This window comes from Calliphora vicina, chromosome 2 (assembly GCF_958450345.1).
Source record: "Calliphora vicina chromosome 2, idCalVici1.1, whole genome shotgun sequence".
Taxonomy (NCBI): Eukaryota; Metazoa; Arthropoda; class Insecta; order Diptera; family Calliphoridae; genus Calliphora; species Calliphora vicina.
This window is the reverse complement of record NC_088781.1, coordinates 131,937,946-131,955,392: the sequence shown is the minus strand read 5'-3', so window position 1 is coordinate 131,955,392 and position 17,447 is coordinate 131,937,946. Positions and strand designations below refer to the sequence as shown.

The 17,447-nt window shown below is 30.3% G+C and overlaps 3 protein-coding genes across 3 annotated transcripts; 1 reads left to right on the top strand and 2 right to left on the bottom strand.

Annotated features, from left to right (window-relative positions):
- Nucleotides 1-5,744: 5,744 nt before the first annotated feature.
- barr (barren) lies at nucleotides 5,745-8,838 on the bottom strand. The gene is made up of 4 exons (XM_065501756.1): nucleotides 8,631-8,838; nucleotides 8,162-8,470; nucleotides 7,208-8,084; nucleotides 5,745-7,113 (listed from the first exon to the last, which is right to left on the bottom strand). Exons 2-4 carry the CDS (start codon nucleotides 8,462-8,464, stop codon nucleotides 6,026-6,028), a joined length of 2,268 nt encoding a protein of 755 aa, XP_065357828.1. The 5' UTR covers nucleotides 8,465-8,470; nucleotides 8,631-8,838; the 3' UTR covers nucleotides 5,745-6,025.
- Nucleotides 8,839-10,515: 1,677 nt separating this feature from the next.
- Nucleotides 10,516-12,693, top strand: LOC135951989 (protein disulfide-isomerase A5). The gene is made up of 4 exons (XM_065501755.1): nucleotides 10,516-10,648; nucleotides 10,705-11,353; nucleotides 11,416-12,024; nucleotides 12,091-12,693. Exons 1-4 carry the CDS (start codon nucleotides 10,622-10,624, stop codon nucleotides 12,360-12,362), a joined length of 1,557 nt encoding a protein of 518 aa, XP_065357827.1. The 5' UTR covers nucleotides 10,516-10,621; the 3' UTR covers nucleotides 12,363-12,693.
- Nucleotides 12,694-14,604: 1,911 nt separating this feature from the next.
- Nucleotides 14,605-15,621, bottom strand: RpL24 (ribosomal protein L24). Its single transcript, XM_065501754.1, has 3 exons — nucleotides 15,538-15,621; nucleotides 15,277-15,352; nucleotides 14,605-15,210 (listed from the first exon to the last, which is right to left on the bottom strand). Exons 1-3 carry the CDS (start codon nucleotides 15,540-15,542, stop codon nucleotides 14,821-14,823), a joined length of 471 nt encoding a protein of 156 aa, XP_065357826.1. The 5' UTR covers nucleotides 15,543-15,621; the 3' UTR covers nucleotides 14,605-14,820.
- Between the last annotated feature and the right edge of the window lie 1,826 nt (nucleotides 15,622-17,447).

The following is a 17,447-nucleotide window of genomic DNA, read 5'->3' as shown; positions in this document are numbered from 1 at the left end:
TATCGATTTTTGGTAAGGAATATGAGTGATCACAGATCGAGCTTATTTTCTCATTTAAACGCTTATTTACGAAGATATGGAAGATTTTAGATATTTTGAGTTTTCCATATAAAATATCGATTTTTGGTAAGGAATATGAGTGATCACAGATCGAGCTTATTTTCTTATTTAAACGCGTATTTACGAAGATATGGAAGATTTTAGATATTTTGAGTTTTCCATACAAAATATCGATTTTTGGTAAGGAATATGAGTGATCACAGATCGAGCTTATTTTCTCATTTAAACTCTTATTTACGAAGATATGGAAGATTTTAGATATTTTGAGTTTTCCATATAAAATATCGATTTTTGGTAAGGAATATGAGTGATCACAGATCGAACTTATTTTCTCATTTAAACGCTTATTTACGAAGATATGGAAGATTTTAGATATTTTGAGTTTTCCATATAAAATATCGATTTTGGTAAGGAATATGAGTGATCACAGATCGAACTTATTTTCTCATTTAAACGCTTATTTACGAAGATATGGAAGATTTTAGATATTTTGAGTTTTCCATATAAAATATCGATTTTTGGTAAGGAATATGAGTGATCACAGATCGAGCTTATTTCCTCATTTAAACGCTTATTTACGAAGATATGGACGAAGATATAGAAGATTTTAGATATTTTGAGTTTTCCATATAAAATATCGATTTTTGGTAAGGAAAATGAGTGATCACAGATCGAGGTTATTTTCTCATTTAAACGCTTATTTACGAAGATATGGAAGATTTTAGATATTTTGAGTTTTCCATACAAAATATCGATTTTTGGTAAGGAATATGAGTGATCACAGATCGAGCTTATTTTCTCATTTAAACGCTTATTTATGAAGATATGGAAGATTTTAGATATTTTGAGTTTTCCATATAAAATATCGATTTTTGTTGAGAAATATGAGTGATCACAGATCGAACTTATTTTCTCATTTAAACGTTTATTTACGAAGATATGGAAGATTTTAGATATTTTGAGTTTTCCATATAAAATATCGATTTTTGGTAAGGAATATGAGTGATCACAGATCGAGCTTATTTTCTCATTTAAACGCTTATTTACAAAGATATGGAAGATTTTAGATAATTTGAGTTTTCCATATAAAATATCGATTTTTGGTAAGGAATATGAGTGATCATAGATCGAGCTTATTTTCTCATTTAAACGCTTATTTACGAAGATATGGAAGATTTTAGATATTTTGAGTTTTCCATATAAAATATCGATTTTTGTTGAGAAATATGAGTGATCACAGATCGAGCTTGTTTTCTCATTTAAACGCTTATTTACGAAGATTTGAAAAATTTTGATATTTTGAGTTTTCCATACAAAATATCGATTTTGATGAGAAATATGAGTGATCACAGATCGAACTTATTTTCTCATTTAAACGCTTATTTCGAAGATATAGAATATTTTCGATATTTTGAGTTTAACATATAAAATATCGATTTTTGTTGAGAAATATGAGTGATCACAGATCGAGCTTATTTTCTCATTTAAACGCTTATTTACGAAGATTTTAGATATTTTGAGTTTTCCATACAAAATATCGATTTTTGTTGAGAAATAGAGTGATCACAGATCGAATTTATTTTCTCATTTAAACGCTTATTTACGAAGATATGGAAGATTTTAGATATTTTGAGATTTCCATATAAAATATCGATTTTTGTTGAGAAATAGAGTGATCACAGATCGAACTTATTTTCTCATTTAAACGCTTATTTACGAAGATATGGAAGATTTTAGATATTTTGAGATTTCCATATAAAATATCGATTTTTGGTAAGGAATATGAGTGATCACAGATCGAGCTTATTTTCTTATTAAACGCTTATTTACGAAGATATGGAAGATTTTAGATATTTTGAGTTTTCCATATAAAATATCGATTTTTGGTAAGGAATATGAGTGATCACAGATCGAGCTTATTTTCTCATTTAAACGCTTATTTACGAAGATATGGAAGATTTTAGATATTTTGAGTTTTCCATACAAAATATCGATTTTTATTGAGAAATATGAGTGATCACAGATCGAACTAATTTTCTCATTTAAACGAAGATATGGAAGATTTTAGATATTTTGAGTTTTCCATATAAAATATCGATTTTTGGTAAGGAATATGAGTGATCACAGATCGAGCTTATTTTCTCATTTAAACGCTTATTTACGAAGATATAACAGGTTTTACTTATTTTGTGTTTTCTATACAAAATATGGATTTATGTTGAGATATATGAGTGATAACAGATCGAGCTTATTTTCATATGTATGTATATCCTACTGTTTTCAATTGAATTTTGTCGATTATCCTAAATATTGTTAAAATTGAATTATTTCGTTTTGTTATGGACCGCTTGAATTTTGTCGATTATCCTAAATATTGTTAAAATTTAATTATTGCGTTTTGTTATGAACCGCTTCGTTTTATAGTAGGAGGCATTTAAATATTAAATCGGTTATAAATAGTTTACTTTAAACTTGATAAACTTACGTTATTTGTGTAATATGTATTTAAATTCCCATCATTCTTAATGCATTTGCTTTTAATCATTTTTTTATCTACAACTTTGGTTTGGTTTTATTCTTATTCACTTCTTATAACTTTTTTGTGGCTTCATTTGAGATGGCATTATTAACTAACTTTACACTTTTAATGTTGTATTCCTTAAATTATTTTTATGTACCATAAAACTATACATACTAATGTATATTATTAAGCACTTTTATGTAAAAATCAACAACTTTTTACTAGATTAATTTAAGAAAAACCACAGCTTTAGAATATCACACCAATTACGTGACAAGCTTTAACGAAACACGGCAACTAAATAAACAAAAATGTAAACAAACACAAGGTTGTATTTTGTAGTACTAAGTACTGTTGTACATTTGTTAATTTGTTTGTGTATTCGATAAGTGGTAAGAATATAAGATAAATAGTAGTGTTGACGTTTAGTGGAGTTTACAAGGGTGATGCCGGATTGTTATTTATTTTAATTACACAAGTAGGTGGTGGTATTTGCTAAACAAAAATAATGGTAGCAAAAACCATTAACCATTATTAATTAGTTGTTTCAACTTGTAAAATTGAGTTAGTTATTGGTTCCCACAAAAGAAAAGGGAAAAACTTATTCCCAGTAGTGATTATTAGGATTGACAAAATAACATGAGTCTAATTCGACATTGAATAAATTGCAAATAAGATTTGATTATTTAAATTGAACCTTTAGTAAAATTGTTGGTTTTTGAAGTTAAATTTCCATATAAAATTTCCTGTATCATAAACTGTGCCGCCAATTTTTGGTATGGTTTCTAACTGCTATAACACATGGGAAATTTTAAATACAAAATGATGTCGACAAATTTTGTATTAGTTGTACAACTGTACTTAATGTGTATTGGTATTAACTGTACTTTTTTAGTTGTGTATTAAAATGAGTCTTTTTAGTGGTATTCATAATAGCTAGGGGTTGTTTTTAAATTTTGTTAGATAGATTTTTTAGTACGATCATTAAATATCAAAGACATGAAAACACATGTGCTATCTCTGAATACATTTCAATAAAAACTTAGCATAAATATCCTTTTTCGTTTTTCATCATAACACTAAGACCGAATTTCTCAATCTCTGTTAATTTTTTATGGGGACGATACGGACAGCGATAACCAGAGATTGAGAAAATACGCGTAATACTGTTTTCTATAATTTTGTGTAGCTTTCAGTTACTGCTGATTTATTAATTGGATATTTATCACAGATAGTTTTTTGCTTCAACCCAGCATTAAAATTATATTTGGTTTTTCAATGTTCGCAAATTTTGAATTTATTGAGAAAAAATTACAAAAAAAAATATCAAAATAAAATAAATATTGAAATAACGATGCTTTTTACATCGTTTTTTTATGTATTCTTTATGTTTTAGTCTTCTTTGTTGGTAGGGTGTTTTAGCAGTAGCAGTAGTTTTCCAATAACGGCAACCAACTTTTAAATAAATTGAAAATGTACCAAGTTATTTTTAACGAAAGTTTCCTTTTATGATATTATATTGTAAAACAAAAAATTGTAACTGAGAATTTGATCTGACCTTCGATCTAGGTCAGATCAAATTCTCAGTTACAGTTAAACAAAAACACAACAATAAAATTTCATGATTTTAGAGCAAAAAAAATCTTAATTAACATTGTGGAAAATTCTAAAAAAATTTATAATTTAAAAATTTATTTTGTGAATGTGGAAAAATATAATTAATCGTAAGTTGTTTATATTTATTTAATTTTTTCTGATTGCTTATGTGTTATTTCAAACATATTTTTCACTTTTTATTTTAATATTAAGCATTTTTCCATAGATAGTTGAAAGTGCTTTATTTTATTCGCTCACTGTTTATAAAAACACTCATATACATATGAATGTATGTGCGTGTTTGTTGTTTTTTTGTTTTGTTTACCTCCCACATTTCTTATTGTTGCTGTGTGCACGGTTGTAAACAAATGAAGTTGCTGTCACTTGAACAAAGATGCCCATAGGAATTTTGCATGAAATTTGTAAATTTCGTTAAAATTTATGGAAATTTGCTTAAATTTAATTAAAATAAATAAGTTTTACCAGCTGTAGTTCAGTATTGTTATATTTCACTAACAACCTTGTTATCTAACTAAATTCAGTAAATTAATGATTAAGTTCAATCAGGTATGTGATGAAAATCGATCGATTTGAAAAGGTGTGATGAATTTCAATAGATTTTTGTGTTTCTACTTACAGAAAACAAAAACACTGTTTAATTTAATTTCTACTTAAGTGAAAAAGAAAACAAACTGCCCTCTCTTCTACAAATTAAGGGATTTCGAAAACGAATAGTCCAACAAATTTACTAAATGGCTACCTCAGAGCGGGATAATTCCGCTATATTGTCGACGACAATTTGTCGTCAGAGATATTTTTTTAGGATTTTTCTGAATTTTTATTTTATTCATTTATTTAACCAGCCAGTATTCATGTATGCACTAAAAAATTGTCTTAAATATTTGTGTTTTCCAATAAAGCCTAAAAATCTAAAAAATAAAATTTAAGATTTGATTTTTAATTTACCAACATCTTTTATTTAAAATAAAACATTTTTTTCTAAACATAAATTACACAAAATATTAGTTATAGTAAATACAGAAATCTGTTTTATAAAGTAACATATTTTAGTTATTTTAAATAGTTAATTTATACAAATTATGAAGAATTTTTTTTTTTAAAAAAATTCCAAATTTTTAAATAACGACAAAACGAAAAAAATTAATATGACAAATATGAAGTAAATTCTGTACAAAAAATGTTAAATGAAAACAATTAAAGAACATAAATTTCAAGAAGTTTTCACACAACACAACCAAGTAAATTGAGTGAATATCTAAAATAGGTATTGAATTTTGTTACAATAACATAATTTTAACTTAATTTACTTGTTTGTGTTCTGGAAATTGCTAGTTTTTTTTATTTTATAAAAAAAAAACTACACAAATGTCTTGATTTCAAAACACCAATTACAAGTTTCTATATCACAAACGAGTACTTTGAGTGAAAATTTAATTTGTAATGTGTTATTGTAAGTTACAATTTATTATATTTATAGAAACGGCTGAGTAAATTTATCAAAAAATTCTATTAAAGTTTTTTAAAAAAACTACAATAAAAAATCATATTTTAAAGTTAAAATTGTGTTTTTTTCTTTTATTTCATTAATTTGGCGTACTTTTGTCAAAATTGTGTCTTAAAATACCTAGTTTTACGTTCGTTTTTAGTTTTTAATCATTATTAACTTAACAAATTTTAAATAACTACTATTAATTTCAAATCTAAGCTTTTATTAAAATATATATTTGCATTTTAAAAATTCAAAACAAATATTATTTAAAAGTTTATTGTAAAAATAAAAAAAAAATATAGAAAAAATATTTAGAATTTAAAATTTAAGAGTCAAAACTATCCCGCCACTTTGCGTATTTTGAAATCTTTCAGATCTTGTTGAGGTATTAAACGCAGATTATGATCATTGGCTAAATGTAATACAGAGTAAAATGCTATGGAGGTGGAGAGGGCAGCGGTCATGTTTTGTGACAGCAATTCGGGCAGATGTTCATAGATTTCATGGAAACTGGCCACACCATCTTGGTAGTCCTCCTGCTTGGGTATAGGATGTTGGGGCAGTTCTTGGTCCACAAACGGTTGTTTAAGCTGTTTGGTGAGCAATACTGTACAACTACGTTTAAGATTTTTCATATCAATGACCTTGGCCCGTTTGGCGAAAGGTACAATAATCTTGGTCACTTGTGTGGGGGCACCCTCATAATCGGTGGCTATCTCCAATATGGTATCATTGCCATTGCCCTCATGTTGGGCAAAGTTATTGGTATTTTCATCGTCCACCTCCATACCCACCACATTGCCTTGATTTTCCTCATTCAGGGGCATATTATCGTGCCTCATGTCGTCGTCATCGTCACCACCAAAATGATGATCATCTGCAGCCATATGATCCATGTTATTTTGCAAAGTGTCCTCCTCGGAACCATCACATATTGTTACGCCCCCATAGTCCATGCCCTTTACATGTACCGGCAGGCCAGGCGCCAGCGAGTAATAGAAAAATCTATCCATATCCAATTGCAAATCTACCGGCAGCTTCAGTTTACGCTGATCCCATTTCTTTTGTATATTCGCCTTGCGACTCTTGAACTTGTCATCGTATTTCAGAAAGAGCTCATCGTGAAATTCACCAAATTTCAATTGTTTCGACTTGTGTTTGTCCAAAGCTTTTTTAGTTCGTTTCCCTCTTTGATTTAGAGCACGACCAGCTGTACCTTCGGTCTGTTGCTGGACGGCCAAGCTGGTGCGTGTAGTGCGAGCACGTTTGAATTTCCAATGCGAGGGACCAGCCCAAAATTGTGAGATTTTGTCGAGAGGTCGATAGGAGTATTCGAGTTTGGACGTTGCATCCACTGGACGCAAGTCGTCGATAAGTATGGGTTTTTTGCGCAGACCACGACAATGATTGATGGCGGTACGTTCCTCTAAAAAAAAAACAAGAAAACAAAATCAGTTTAAAAAATTGTTTTTGAAGAATAAATTAAAAAAAAATATTTATATTTAAAAAAGTTTTATTACCTGTTGTCAAATCATCCAATTCTTCATAATTGATATCCATTATTGGCACTTGTTCACTCAACATGGGCATGGGTTCACATTCGGCATTGATGTCGAAAGCCATGCCCACCTCATTGGCATTGGCAAAGGGCGCCATTTCATATGCATCCCCACCGTTATCACCACCACCACCACCCATCATATCATCACAACCCGGTGGACCATCATCGTCGTCTGATTGTATACTGTTCAGTCTAGAATTTTTGTCCTCGTCCTCATCTTTATCCTCCGGTGTATCGGTTATAACATAACCACCATGTAGCGGACGCAGTTGTATATCCTCGGGTCGCTTCATTTTAAACAAACTATCACATGGTGCCAATTCTGCATCATTATCTGTATGCAAATCCACCTCTTCCGTATAATCACAACTGGGCATTACCTTGTTGTCCCATATAAGAAATGTGGTACGCAAGCGCAATTCTGATTCAGTGGTGAGTAATATATTGTTCATTAATCTGTTGGAGGAGTTAATGGAGCCCACTATAGAATTTAATTTGCCAAAAACAGGATCTTGCAGGGGTACCGTATCCAAACGGGCATTTAAAGTATCCTTGTTTTTGGTTACCGTTGAAACATTTTTTCGCTGCTTTTTGGGCTTAGGTTTTGCCGCCTGTTTTTCAGCTCCCTCCAATCCGGCGGCACTAGCATTTGGATCATTACTGCCATCACCTCCAGTGGCCACTTCATTTTCGACCTCACTATCGTCATCATCTATGGGTTTCTCTTTATACTTTTGTGCATTAAGACCCGCAGACATACGTAAAACATCTGAATGTATAGAATCTACTCTTAAACTATAAACCTTAGAAGAAGCCTCCAAAGAGGAACCAGCCACCTAATTAATACATAAACAAAATAAAGCATTAATACAAACAATTAAATTTTCACCCTATAAGCAAAATTCCCACTCACCTTAAAATTATTTAATGATTTATGATGCCTTTCTAGCAAAGTGGACAATGTGTCTATAAGCGAAAGAGACCAAGCATTTTCCTTGCTCAATTTATTGCCATTATAGATTTCGAGACATTTTTTAAGAGTCTCATTCTCTTCAAATGTTGACGACTCGCCTGTACTGTTTCCTGCCAGCAACGTTCTTCTTCTGGCCTGCCGTCGCTCCTCTTCATCATCGTTTATGGTCACATTCTGTTGGCCATCACGAAATACACCCACCTCGGAACGCCTTAAAGGAGAATCAGTATGCGCTGGTGTCATATTCTCCTAAAAATGCATACAAACAATTCAATTTACAATATATTTATATTTTTTCGTTCACTTCCACTTCACAATATTCATCTTTAAATTTCCCTCTTCTACCCGCGTCATTTTCATTTATATTCACTTATTGCACTATTTTTATTATTTTTTCTTGTTTACTAACCTTTAATTTTGTTATTTGTGCAGTAGCAATTGTAATTTTTTTTATAATTTCTCTGTTAAAATAACTGTTTTTCACTATAATTTTAAGTTTTCTTTGCGTTTTTTCCACAATTATTTATTTAATTTTTGTACCTTTCTCTTATTGCGTTATTTTTTTCTTGCTTTGTTTTAATTTTCTTACAGCAACAAAAAAAATGCGCTTGTAGTTGTGTTGAAATTTCAGTTGTTTTCAAATAGCTAAAAATCAACGCCGTTGCTTGACAGAGTTGTATTTTTAGTAGTATTTTGGTAGAAGCATATAAAATCAGGGTTGCATTCAAGTGCTGCCACTACGTTAAATTTTCAAGATTTGAATTTTATATGTTTGTTATGATTGTTTTATTAATAAATATTTTGTATGTATATAAATAAATTAATGAAATTATTTATGAATGAATGAATTATTTATACTAATAATAAAATATATTCTTATATTCCTCTGTATTTAGAACGTTATGACCAAAGAAGACAAAAAAATGCACAAAACTCAATGATAATAGCAAACAAATATCAGGAAAAAAGGAACAAAATAGCAACAAAAGAGCAAACAAATGTTTTTCATTATATGATGATTACTTTGAATCATAAATGATTACTTTGCAATGATTACTTCAGAACATATTGACAATGTTATGATCATATTGGATTATAATATGATGTTATAACATAGATCACATTATGATTAATAGGGAAATAGTATGATGTAATATTACGTCTACATTTGTATAATATATTTGGACTACATTTAGAAATCTTATTATATGTTGCTCTTAGATTATGTTTACCACAAGCATATATTTCCTCTGCGTGTAGTGAAATAGATTTTGCACTAATACGAAAGTAAAAATTTTTAAATTGGGACTTGGTGGTGATCGAAAACGTAAGGACCACTATGAGGAAAGAATAGTAAATCAATTGCGATATGTTTATTGGCGCTGTACAAAAAGCTTTATGTTGATTTTTACGATGTCGTCTTTTCTCAATTTGCTTTTGAAGTTGCTTCCAAAAGACTTTTGCGTTTATACGATGAATTTTAGTTGCATGTCCTTTTTTGCAGCCAGGGTTGATATTTATTGTTTAATCGGTTGATTTTCTTTATTAAACTTCAAAATAAGAAAAAGAATAAAACGTAACAAAATGAAAATAAATTAGTGTAAAGAGAAATATGAAATAAAACACGAAAAACACAAATTCAGTCTATTTGTTTACCTGTCATGCTTCCCTACACCGTTCGCCAAAAACCGGCACTAACAAGCATACCTAAACAAGAGCGGAATGCGTTTTTTAGTTGTCGAAAATTCTCAGTTTGACCCCTTTTGACCACGACATTACCTCTGGCATCTACAAACACAAGAGACTTGCACAACTAAATTGCCTAGTGTGAAAGGGGTCTTTAGCTGCCCACACACAGTTGATTTGTCCATTTCCATGAAAAAAAAACGTTCTGCTCTTGTTTAGTTAGACCTGTAACAGGCCAACTGTCCTAAAGTATGTTTTAATTATTTTTAATTTATGTGACTTATTATTGTTCATTTATTTCAGTTTTAGTTTCAGCCTATTTTTTCAAACATATTTCTCGATTTAAGCTGCAAATTTTTACATATTTTTTCTGTTTTTAGTGCATAAAAATCTCTACCCTGTCCATAATCATTTTGTATTTTACAAACTTAAAAACGTGGACTTTATGCAATAATATCTATTTCATTCATTAATTTCATTTAATTAAACCAAAAACTTTAAAAATACATTTTTATTGTACCATACTAATAAATAACATCAATCTGGCAACTCCTTAAAAGCACCCACACACATTTGGGGAGACGAAACGTCATTGAAAAAGAGAAAAGCAAGTAACAGTAAATGTATAGGTATTTTCTACTTTTTTATCGCTAAAAATTTGCAATAATTGTTTTAAATTTTTAAAAGAAAAACTAATGGAGATTAAAAAACAAAATGATATTTAAACAAATTGTAATACTAGTAAGTATATATACAAATAATAAACGCACAATAAAATAAAGTGAAATTTCTTTTAGTGTTTGGTTTTTATGGTGGCCGTATTAAAACCGGCTTCCGGCAAAATAAATGGCAAAACAAATGTCATCATCGACGATGTTAGTGAATATAAAGATTTTAAAAAACTGTTGCGCACCAAAACAAATGTATTGGTGCTTTATACCAGCAACACTAAACAGTCCTCAGAACAAATACGTATATTTAAGGAGACCGCTGAGGCTATCAAAGGTAGCGGCACCATGGTGCTAATGGACTGCACACAAACGGATAAAAAGAAGTTGTGCAAAAAGCTAAAAGTTAATCCAAATCCTGTGGTTTTAAAACACTATAAAGATGGCGATTTCCATAAGGACTATGATCGCAAAATGACTGCCTCGTCCATGACTAATTTTATGCGAGATCCGGCTGGAGATTTACCTTGGGAAGAGGATCCGATTGGCAAAGATGTGGTACACTTTACAGATTATGTTAGTTTCACCAAGCATTTGAAAAAAGATCTCAGGCCTATGTTGATTATGTTCTATGTGCCTTGGTGTGGTTTTTGCAAACGTTTGAAGCCAGAATTTTCCAAGGCAGCCTCCGAACTGAAAAGTGATGGCTACATTATGGCTGCCATGGATGTTGAGAGGCATGCTAATGCTTTGGCCAGGAGAACCTACAATATAACTGGTAAGGTTACACAGATTTCATTAATTTACTATTAAATTTGTTAATTTTTTTAATTTCCTAAGGTTTTCCCACCATTATCTACTTTGAAAATGGCAAAATGAAGCAGCTGTATGAAAGTGACAGCAACAAAGATGCCATTATGGCCTTCATGAGAGATCCTTATTCGTTGCCATTGAAAAAACCCAAAGAAACCGATTGGTCTGCCGATACAAATTCCGAAATTGTACATTTGACCAAACAAAATTTCGAACCTGCTTTAAAGGATGAAAAATCGGTATTGGTAATGTTCTATGCCCCCTGGTGTGGTCACTGCAAACGCATGAAACCCGAATATGAGAAAGCTGCTGAGGAAATGAAACAAAATCGGATTTATGGTGTTTTAGCAGCCCTTGATGCCACTAAAGAACCTGGCATAGCGGAAAATTTTAAAGTCAGCGGCTATCCCACCATGAAATATTTTGTTAATGGACAATTTAAATTTGATGTCAATGTTAGGGATGCGGTAAAGATAGTTGAATTTATGAAAGATCCTAAAGAGCCACCACCGCCACCACCACCCGAGAAATCCTGGGAAGAGGAAGAAGATTCAGAGGTTTTGTTTCTAAATGATCAAAATTTTGCCAGCACCTTGAAAAGGAAAAAACATGCTTTAGTGATGTTTTATGCACCATGTAAGTAAAGATTCGAGAATTTTACTAAAATGCATTTTCAAAAACAAATTGTTATATATTTTAAAGGGTGCGGCCATTGTAAAAGTACCAAACCAGAATTTAATGCTGCCGCCAAAGCCTTAAAAGATGATCCACGCATGATTTTGGCAGCTGTAGATTGTACTCGCGATACAAATGTTTGCTCACAACAAGAGATTCGCGGCTATCCCACCATTAAATACTTCTCATACCTCAAAACGAAAGCGGGTTATAATGGTGGACGTAAACGTGAGGATTTCATTGCCTATTTAAATAATGCCAACGAAGTTTCGAAAAATGAACAACGTGAAGAATTGTGATTGTAGCGGAGGTATAAAAAAAACTTTTACAAATTTTCCCTGCTCACCCACCAATTGTAATTTTTTAGTTTGAAACTGTGAATTTCTATTTTTATATACTAATTCCATTAAGACTTTATTAGCTATGTATTTTTGTATCTCTTTTTTTCGAAATATCTTTTTTATATTAATCTTAATTATATTTTGAATGTAATTACAATTAGAATCTCCAACTCAATACCAGAGTCTTCTTATCTAAGTATTGTTAAAGTATTTTTTTCACAAAATGTATTCTGTTTTCAAAACATTCCTATTTTAAAAGAAAAAACAATATACTGTATTAAAAATAAAATTTTATAAAATTATTTTGAAAAAAAAAAAATGTCTAAAAAAAAAATTAAAAAAGTTTTCTTTATTAGAATGAGTAAGTAGAAACATTGATATTAAATTAAGATAAAATTTTAATTTATTTCATTTAAAAAAACATTAAAAAATGCATACTCTTAGGCGGCTTAATTAAATATTACATCCGTTAGCTTTGTGTGTCAAAGAAAATTTAAAGTGGCGCCTTAAGGTATGTGAAGTTTTTGTGGTAGAAAGTTTAATGTTAAAGCCGAAAAAGTAAAACCAAAACATTACGAGTTGGAAAATATGAACATTTTCAATCTCGTACATATTTAAGTTCGTCAATCGAAACATTTTTGAAATACTTTTCTTATTTCAATACGTTTTTCACATTATTGTAAATGTAAATATCCAAAAAATTATGAAAATAATATTGCAAATATCTGTATAATAACTATGTATATAGAAATTAAGATTTCTGCTGTTAGTTTATATTTTTTAAGTTTTGCAATAACATTTTTTGCACAAATATTTCTAAGTTTATTTCCAATATTTTATAAAGCTTTATATTTATTATCTTTCTCCGGATTAAGTAATAATTTTGCCACATACATAACTCTATGAGAGAGTATAAGTTTAACATGATGTTAAAGTTAACAACGATTCGCAATAGTTTAGAAACATTTTCTTTATTTTGAAAATACAGTGAACTTGCGGTAATGTGAACATCCAATATAATGAACTATTCACTAATGTGAACTCTCAGTTTTCTATATGGGTGCACTAAATAGTGAAAGCATTAATTTTGGGAATCCCCGAATTGATGAAATACCATAGTAGGATTTTATTTGAAAGGTATTTAATGCTAGTTAGACTTGTGCATAATAGTTCAATTCAATGACCGTTTTTTAGGCCCTGAAAATCGATTTTCGACCATAATCGTAATCGATTTACCTTTCACTAGTATGGGTATCTCATAGGTATAAAATTTATTTTAAAATGCTATGTAAAATGTCGTATATATTGACCAAATCGGATAAAAAACGACATAAATACCATATATCCAATATTTGAACTTTGGGGGCCGATATATTGGGTATTATATTATTATACGACTCTGGAAAGGGGTGATTTTATAATTTTTTCTCACCATTAATACTGCATCAGATTCTATGACTAATAAGGATAAAAATCTGTGGTACCGCTCATAAGCTTGAGTTTAGCAAAAATGGTGTTTTGTCAAATGAATTCATTGGGGTTAATCCCAAACTCGATTCGGAAGGAAATCCTTTGGAATTACAATGTATTTAGTACACAATTTCGAACATTTCCGTTTTCGGATTGAGTTACGCAGTAACCCCCCAGTATATCAACGTATCCCATAACCTTAAGAGATCGAAGATCGGTACGAATTTAAAGTATATTTAGCAACGATATATCCATAATAATTATAAATAATGTTCAAAATTATATGGCTAATTTATACCGGCAAAATTTTGTTGCAAAAATGTGTACGTTGAATAAAAATTTACAAGAAATACCACTTGAAAAACAATTACACCCCAACCATACGTCCTCAAAATATCTTTAACCCTATATATATTTAGCTATAAGATAATTATACATTTATGGTTTGTATTTATCAATTGTTTTGCAACATAAATTTAGGGATAAATTTAGCAAGATACAATTAATAACAAAAAGTTATTATCAACGAATTAGGGCCCTTATATTTTAATCTAAAACTAGCATTATTTCCACAATAAATTTTGTAATCAGTAACAAATTTTGAATTTTATCTCAGCATTATAACTAAGCTCCAACAATATACTAACATGACCGACCACAAAACTTTATTCCAGTTTGTATAGACTCTTTGCTTCATTCTTAACTTTAAAATACAAAAAAACACTTAAAATTTCTTTTACTCCATACGAATATCACATCCGTAAAGGATTAAATCTTTTTTTGTCATTTTATTTTTTCACTGCACATAAATTTTTTTTCTTGTTTCAGTTTGTTTTTGTTTGAGATGTTAAAAAAAAACACATTTAATTTAAAAACACTTCACTTGCCACCCAATTTGAGGGGCAGGTTAAGAGCCACCTATGACTAACAACTTAAAAACAGCTGTTTACCGCTTTCCTCCTACACGGGGAGCAGCCTTTTGTTGTACCTTGGCGGTTTTTTGCTTGGGGGCGTTCTTAGCTTTAGGGGCGGCGGGCTGAGCAGCCTTCTTGGCAGCCTTGGTGGCACGTTTTTGTTCCTTGGCGGCCTTGATGGCTTGTTCACGTTGGGCACGACGAACCTCGGGTTTCATGTTACGCTTAGCCATGATTTCGGCCAAGGAAGCACCAACAATAGCGCGTTGGAACTTTTGTGTTCTGCGGGAACGTTTCTTGGTGGCTTCTTCCTCGATACCCTTGCGGTGCTTGCGACGGTACAAGACGGTCCAGGTCACCTTACGGGGATTACGCTTCATCAAGTAAGAGCGTTCACATTTCTTGTCCAAGAAAGTGAAGGACTGCAAAAGAAAAACAATTTAATTAGTTTATATTTCAAACTTTTTTATTTGTATTAGAAAACTTACCTTGCCGTCGATTTTGACCAAGGTCTTGCCATGACCGGGGTAAATTTTGTACCCACTGAATGAACACAAACCGATTCTGCAAAGTAATAAAAACAAATTTGTAACGCCATTAATTATGTTATCCACACAGAAATTTTAGTTTTATTATATGATTTTCTTGCTACACATGATTATTTCACTGTTTTTTATTTTAAGCACTTTATGATGTTTTTAATAATTTTTAATTTGTTTTCAGAAATTTCTTTTAAAAAAAATACGTACTTCATCTTGAGTTGTTGTCACTAGAAAGAAACGGAAATGGGCCAAGGAATGACAACTGTCAAAAATGACAACTAAAAAGACACTAATCAATGCAGCGACATCTAGTGACGAGTAGTAATTGAAGGGTTGTATTTTAGTGGGTAAACTGTCATAATACTGTGAGAGTAAAGACAACAAATGTAAGTAATTTAATAAATGTTATTTTTCTTATTAAATAATGAAATAAATAACTAATTTTAGAGAAATATAAATGCTTGTTATTGTAAAACACACCATTAAAATATAGCCATCGTCTCGATGCATAAATTTTATTTCTTAACATAAGAAATAATGTCAAATTAACGGAACTTTATTTCCAATTATGTTCAAGGTTTAGACAACTTGTATTCATTGAAATTGCTTTCGTAATTTCTCATTTGTTTTATTTATTTCTTGCTTTTTCTATAATTTATATTTTTTAACATTATGACTTTTGTTCTGTTTTAGTTTTGCATATTAAAATTATTTATTTTAACAGAAACAAATCTAATTTGTCAGTTTATGTTGAACAATATTTCTTCAAAAAAAGCTTGAACAATTATTTCGAAATAGGTATATGTGCAAATAAAGGTTTCAGACATAGAATAAACACATACACTAGATTTACACCAAGGCGAATTTATACAAGGTGGAGTCAGTCAATCAGCTGATTACTCTTTTTTCGTTTGTTTGGTTCTAACATCTGTCAAAGCTTGTTTTTATACTTCAATATCTATATATTTAAAGCTAATTAACAAAATATCTATATTTTGCATAAAGAAGTAATGCCCTCACTATTCAATTATCTACACTATATTTAGTTTTAATACATATTTGTTTAATTTTTAATTTCTGTTTTTTGACATTTGTTAAGACCATTTGTTGTTTTTGTAGAACTACCACCACCTTGTATAAATTCGCCTTGATTTACACCATGATTTTTGCAACGTTGCTTTTTCGACGTCTCTTTTTGTTTGTTGGCGAGCGGTGTAGAGAAGCTTGGGGGGTAAACAAATAGACTCGATTTGTGTTTTTCGTGTCTTTTTTCAGATTTCTCTTTATACTAATTTGTTTTCTTCTTGTTCCGTTTTATTCTTTTCTTGATTTTGAAGTTTAATAAAGAAGATTAACCGATTAAACAATAGAAATCAACCCTGGCTGCAAAAAAAGACATGCAACAAAAATTCATCGTATAAACGCAAAAGGTTTTTGGAAGCAACTTCAAAAGGGAATTAAGAAAAAACGACGTTGTAAAAATCATGGTGTAAATCCAGTGATAGAACGGAAGGAGAGAGTAATATATATGGAAAAATTACTCTCTTTTCACACATACGGGTGATACAATAACAAAATACATGCAATACATTCACATGAATTAGGTTTTTGACAACAGACTTAGGTTTTTGGTTTTCAGTTACCTATCTAGTTGTTGTCAGAGATCCACACTTGAACATATGGTATTGGCAATAGAATTTGACAGTTAAGTTATAATTATTTCCAAGTTTATTGTGCGTGGAGAGCCCATGTAAGGCCAATTAATCACTATTTTTGCCGTTTGGAACAAAAACTTTAATAATAATAACAGTTTTTGCATTTTAAATAGCACGAAATTTAATTTAAAAGCTGCCAAAACTAAAATTAATAGCATTTTAGTGTTATAGTCTTTTTAAACCTGCACAAAATATTGTTTAAATGTGATTTCAATTACAATCTAGTTTATTTTACTAGATTTTAATAAGATTTCCCTTCTCATATAAAACAAAATATAGTTTGTAAAGAGATTTTATGGGAGATTTTAAATTTTATGGGATAAAATACTATTTATAAGTAAGTGCAAGAAAAAATAAGTTTTTTTAAGTTCTGACAAATATTGATTTCTTATTATAATAAAC

What these genes read in the sequence shown, in the direction of transcription:
- barr (XM_065501756.1), bottom strand. Translation starts at nt 8,464, where the DNA reads ATGACACCAGCGCATACTGATTCTCCTTTAAGGCGTTCCGAGGTGGGT. An exon ending in AATCATTAAATAATTTTAAG is followed by an intron (nt 8,085 to 8,161) that starts GTGAGTGGGAAT and finishes TGTATTAATTAG; the next exon opens with GTGGCTGGTTCCTCTTTGGA. An exon ending in ATTGGATGATTTGACAACAG is followed by an intron (nt 7,114 to 7,207) that starts GTAATAAAACTT and finishes TTTTTTTTTTAG; the next exon opens with AGGAACGTACCGCCATCAAT.
- LOC135951989 (XM_065501755.1), top strand. Translation starts at nt 10,622, where the DNA reads ATGATATTTAAACAAATTGTAATACTA. An exon ending in TTAAACAAATTGTAATACTA is followed by an intron (nt 10,649 to 10,704) that starts GTAAGTATATAT and finishes AATTTCTTTTAG; the next exon opens with TGTTTGGTTTTTATGGTGGC. An exon ending in AGTGATGTTTTATGCACCAT is followed by an intron (nt 12,025 to 12,090) that starts GTAAGTAAAGAT and finishes TATATTTTAAAG; the next exon opens with GGTGCGGCCATTGTAAAAGT.
- RpL24 (XM_065501754.1), bottom strand. An exon ending in TGGTCAAAATCGACGGCAAG is followed by an intron (nt 15,211 to 15,276) that starts GTAAGTTTTCTA and finishes TTTCTTTTGCAG; the next exon opens with TCCTTCACTTTCTTGGACAA.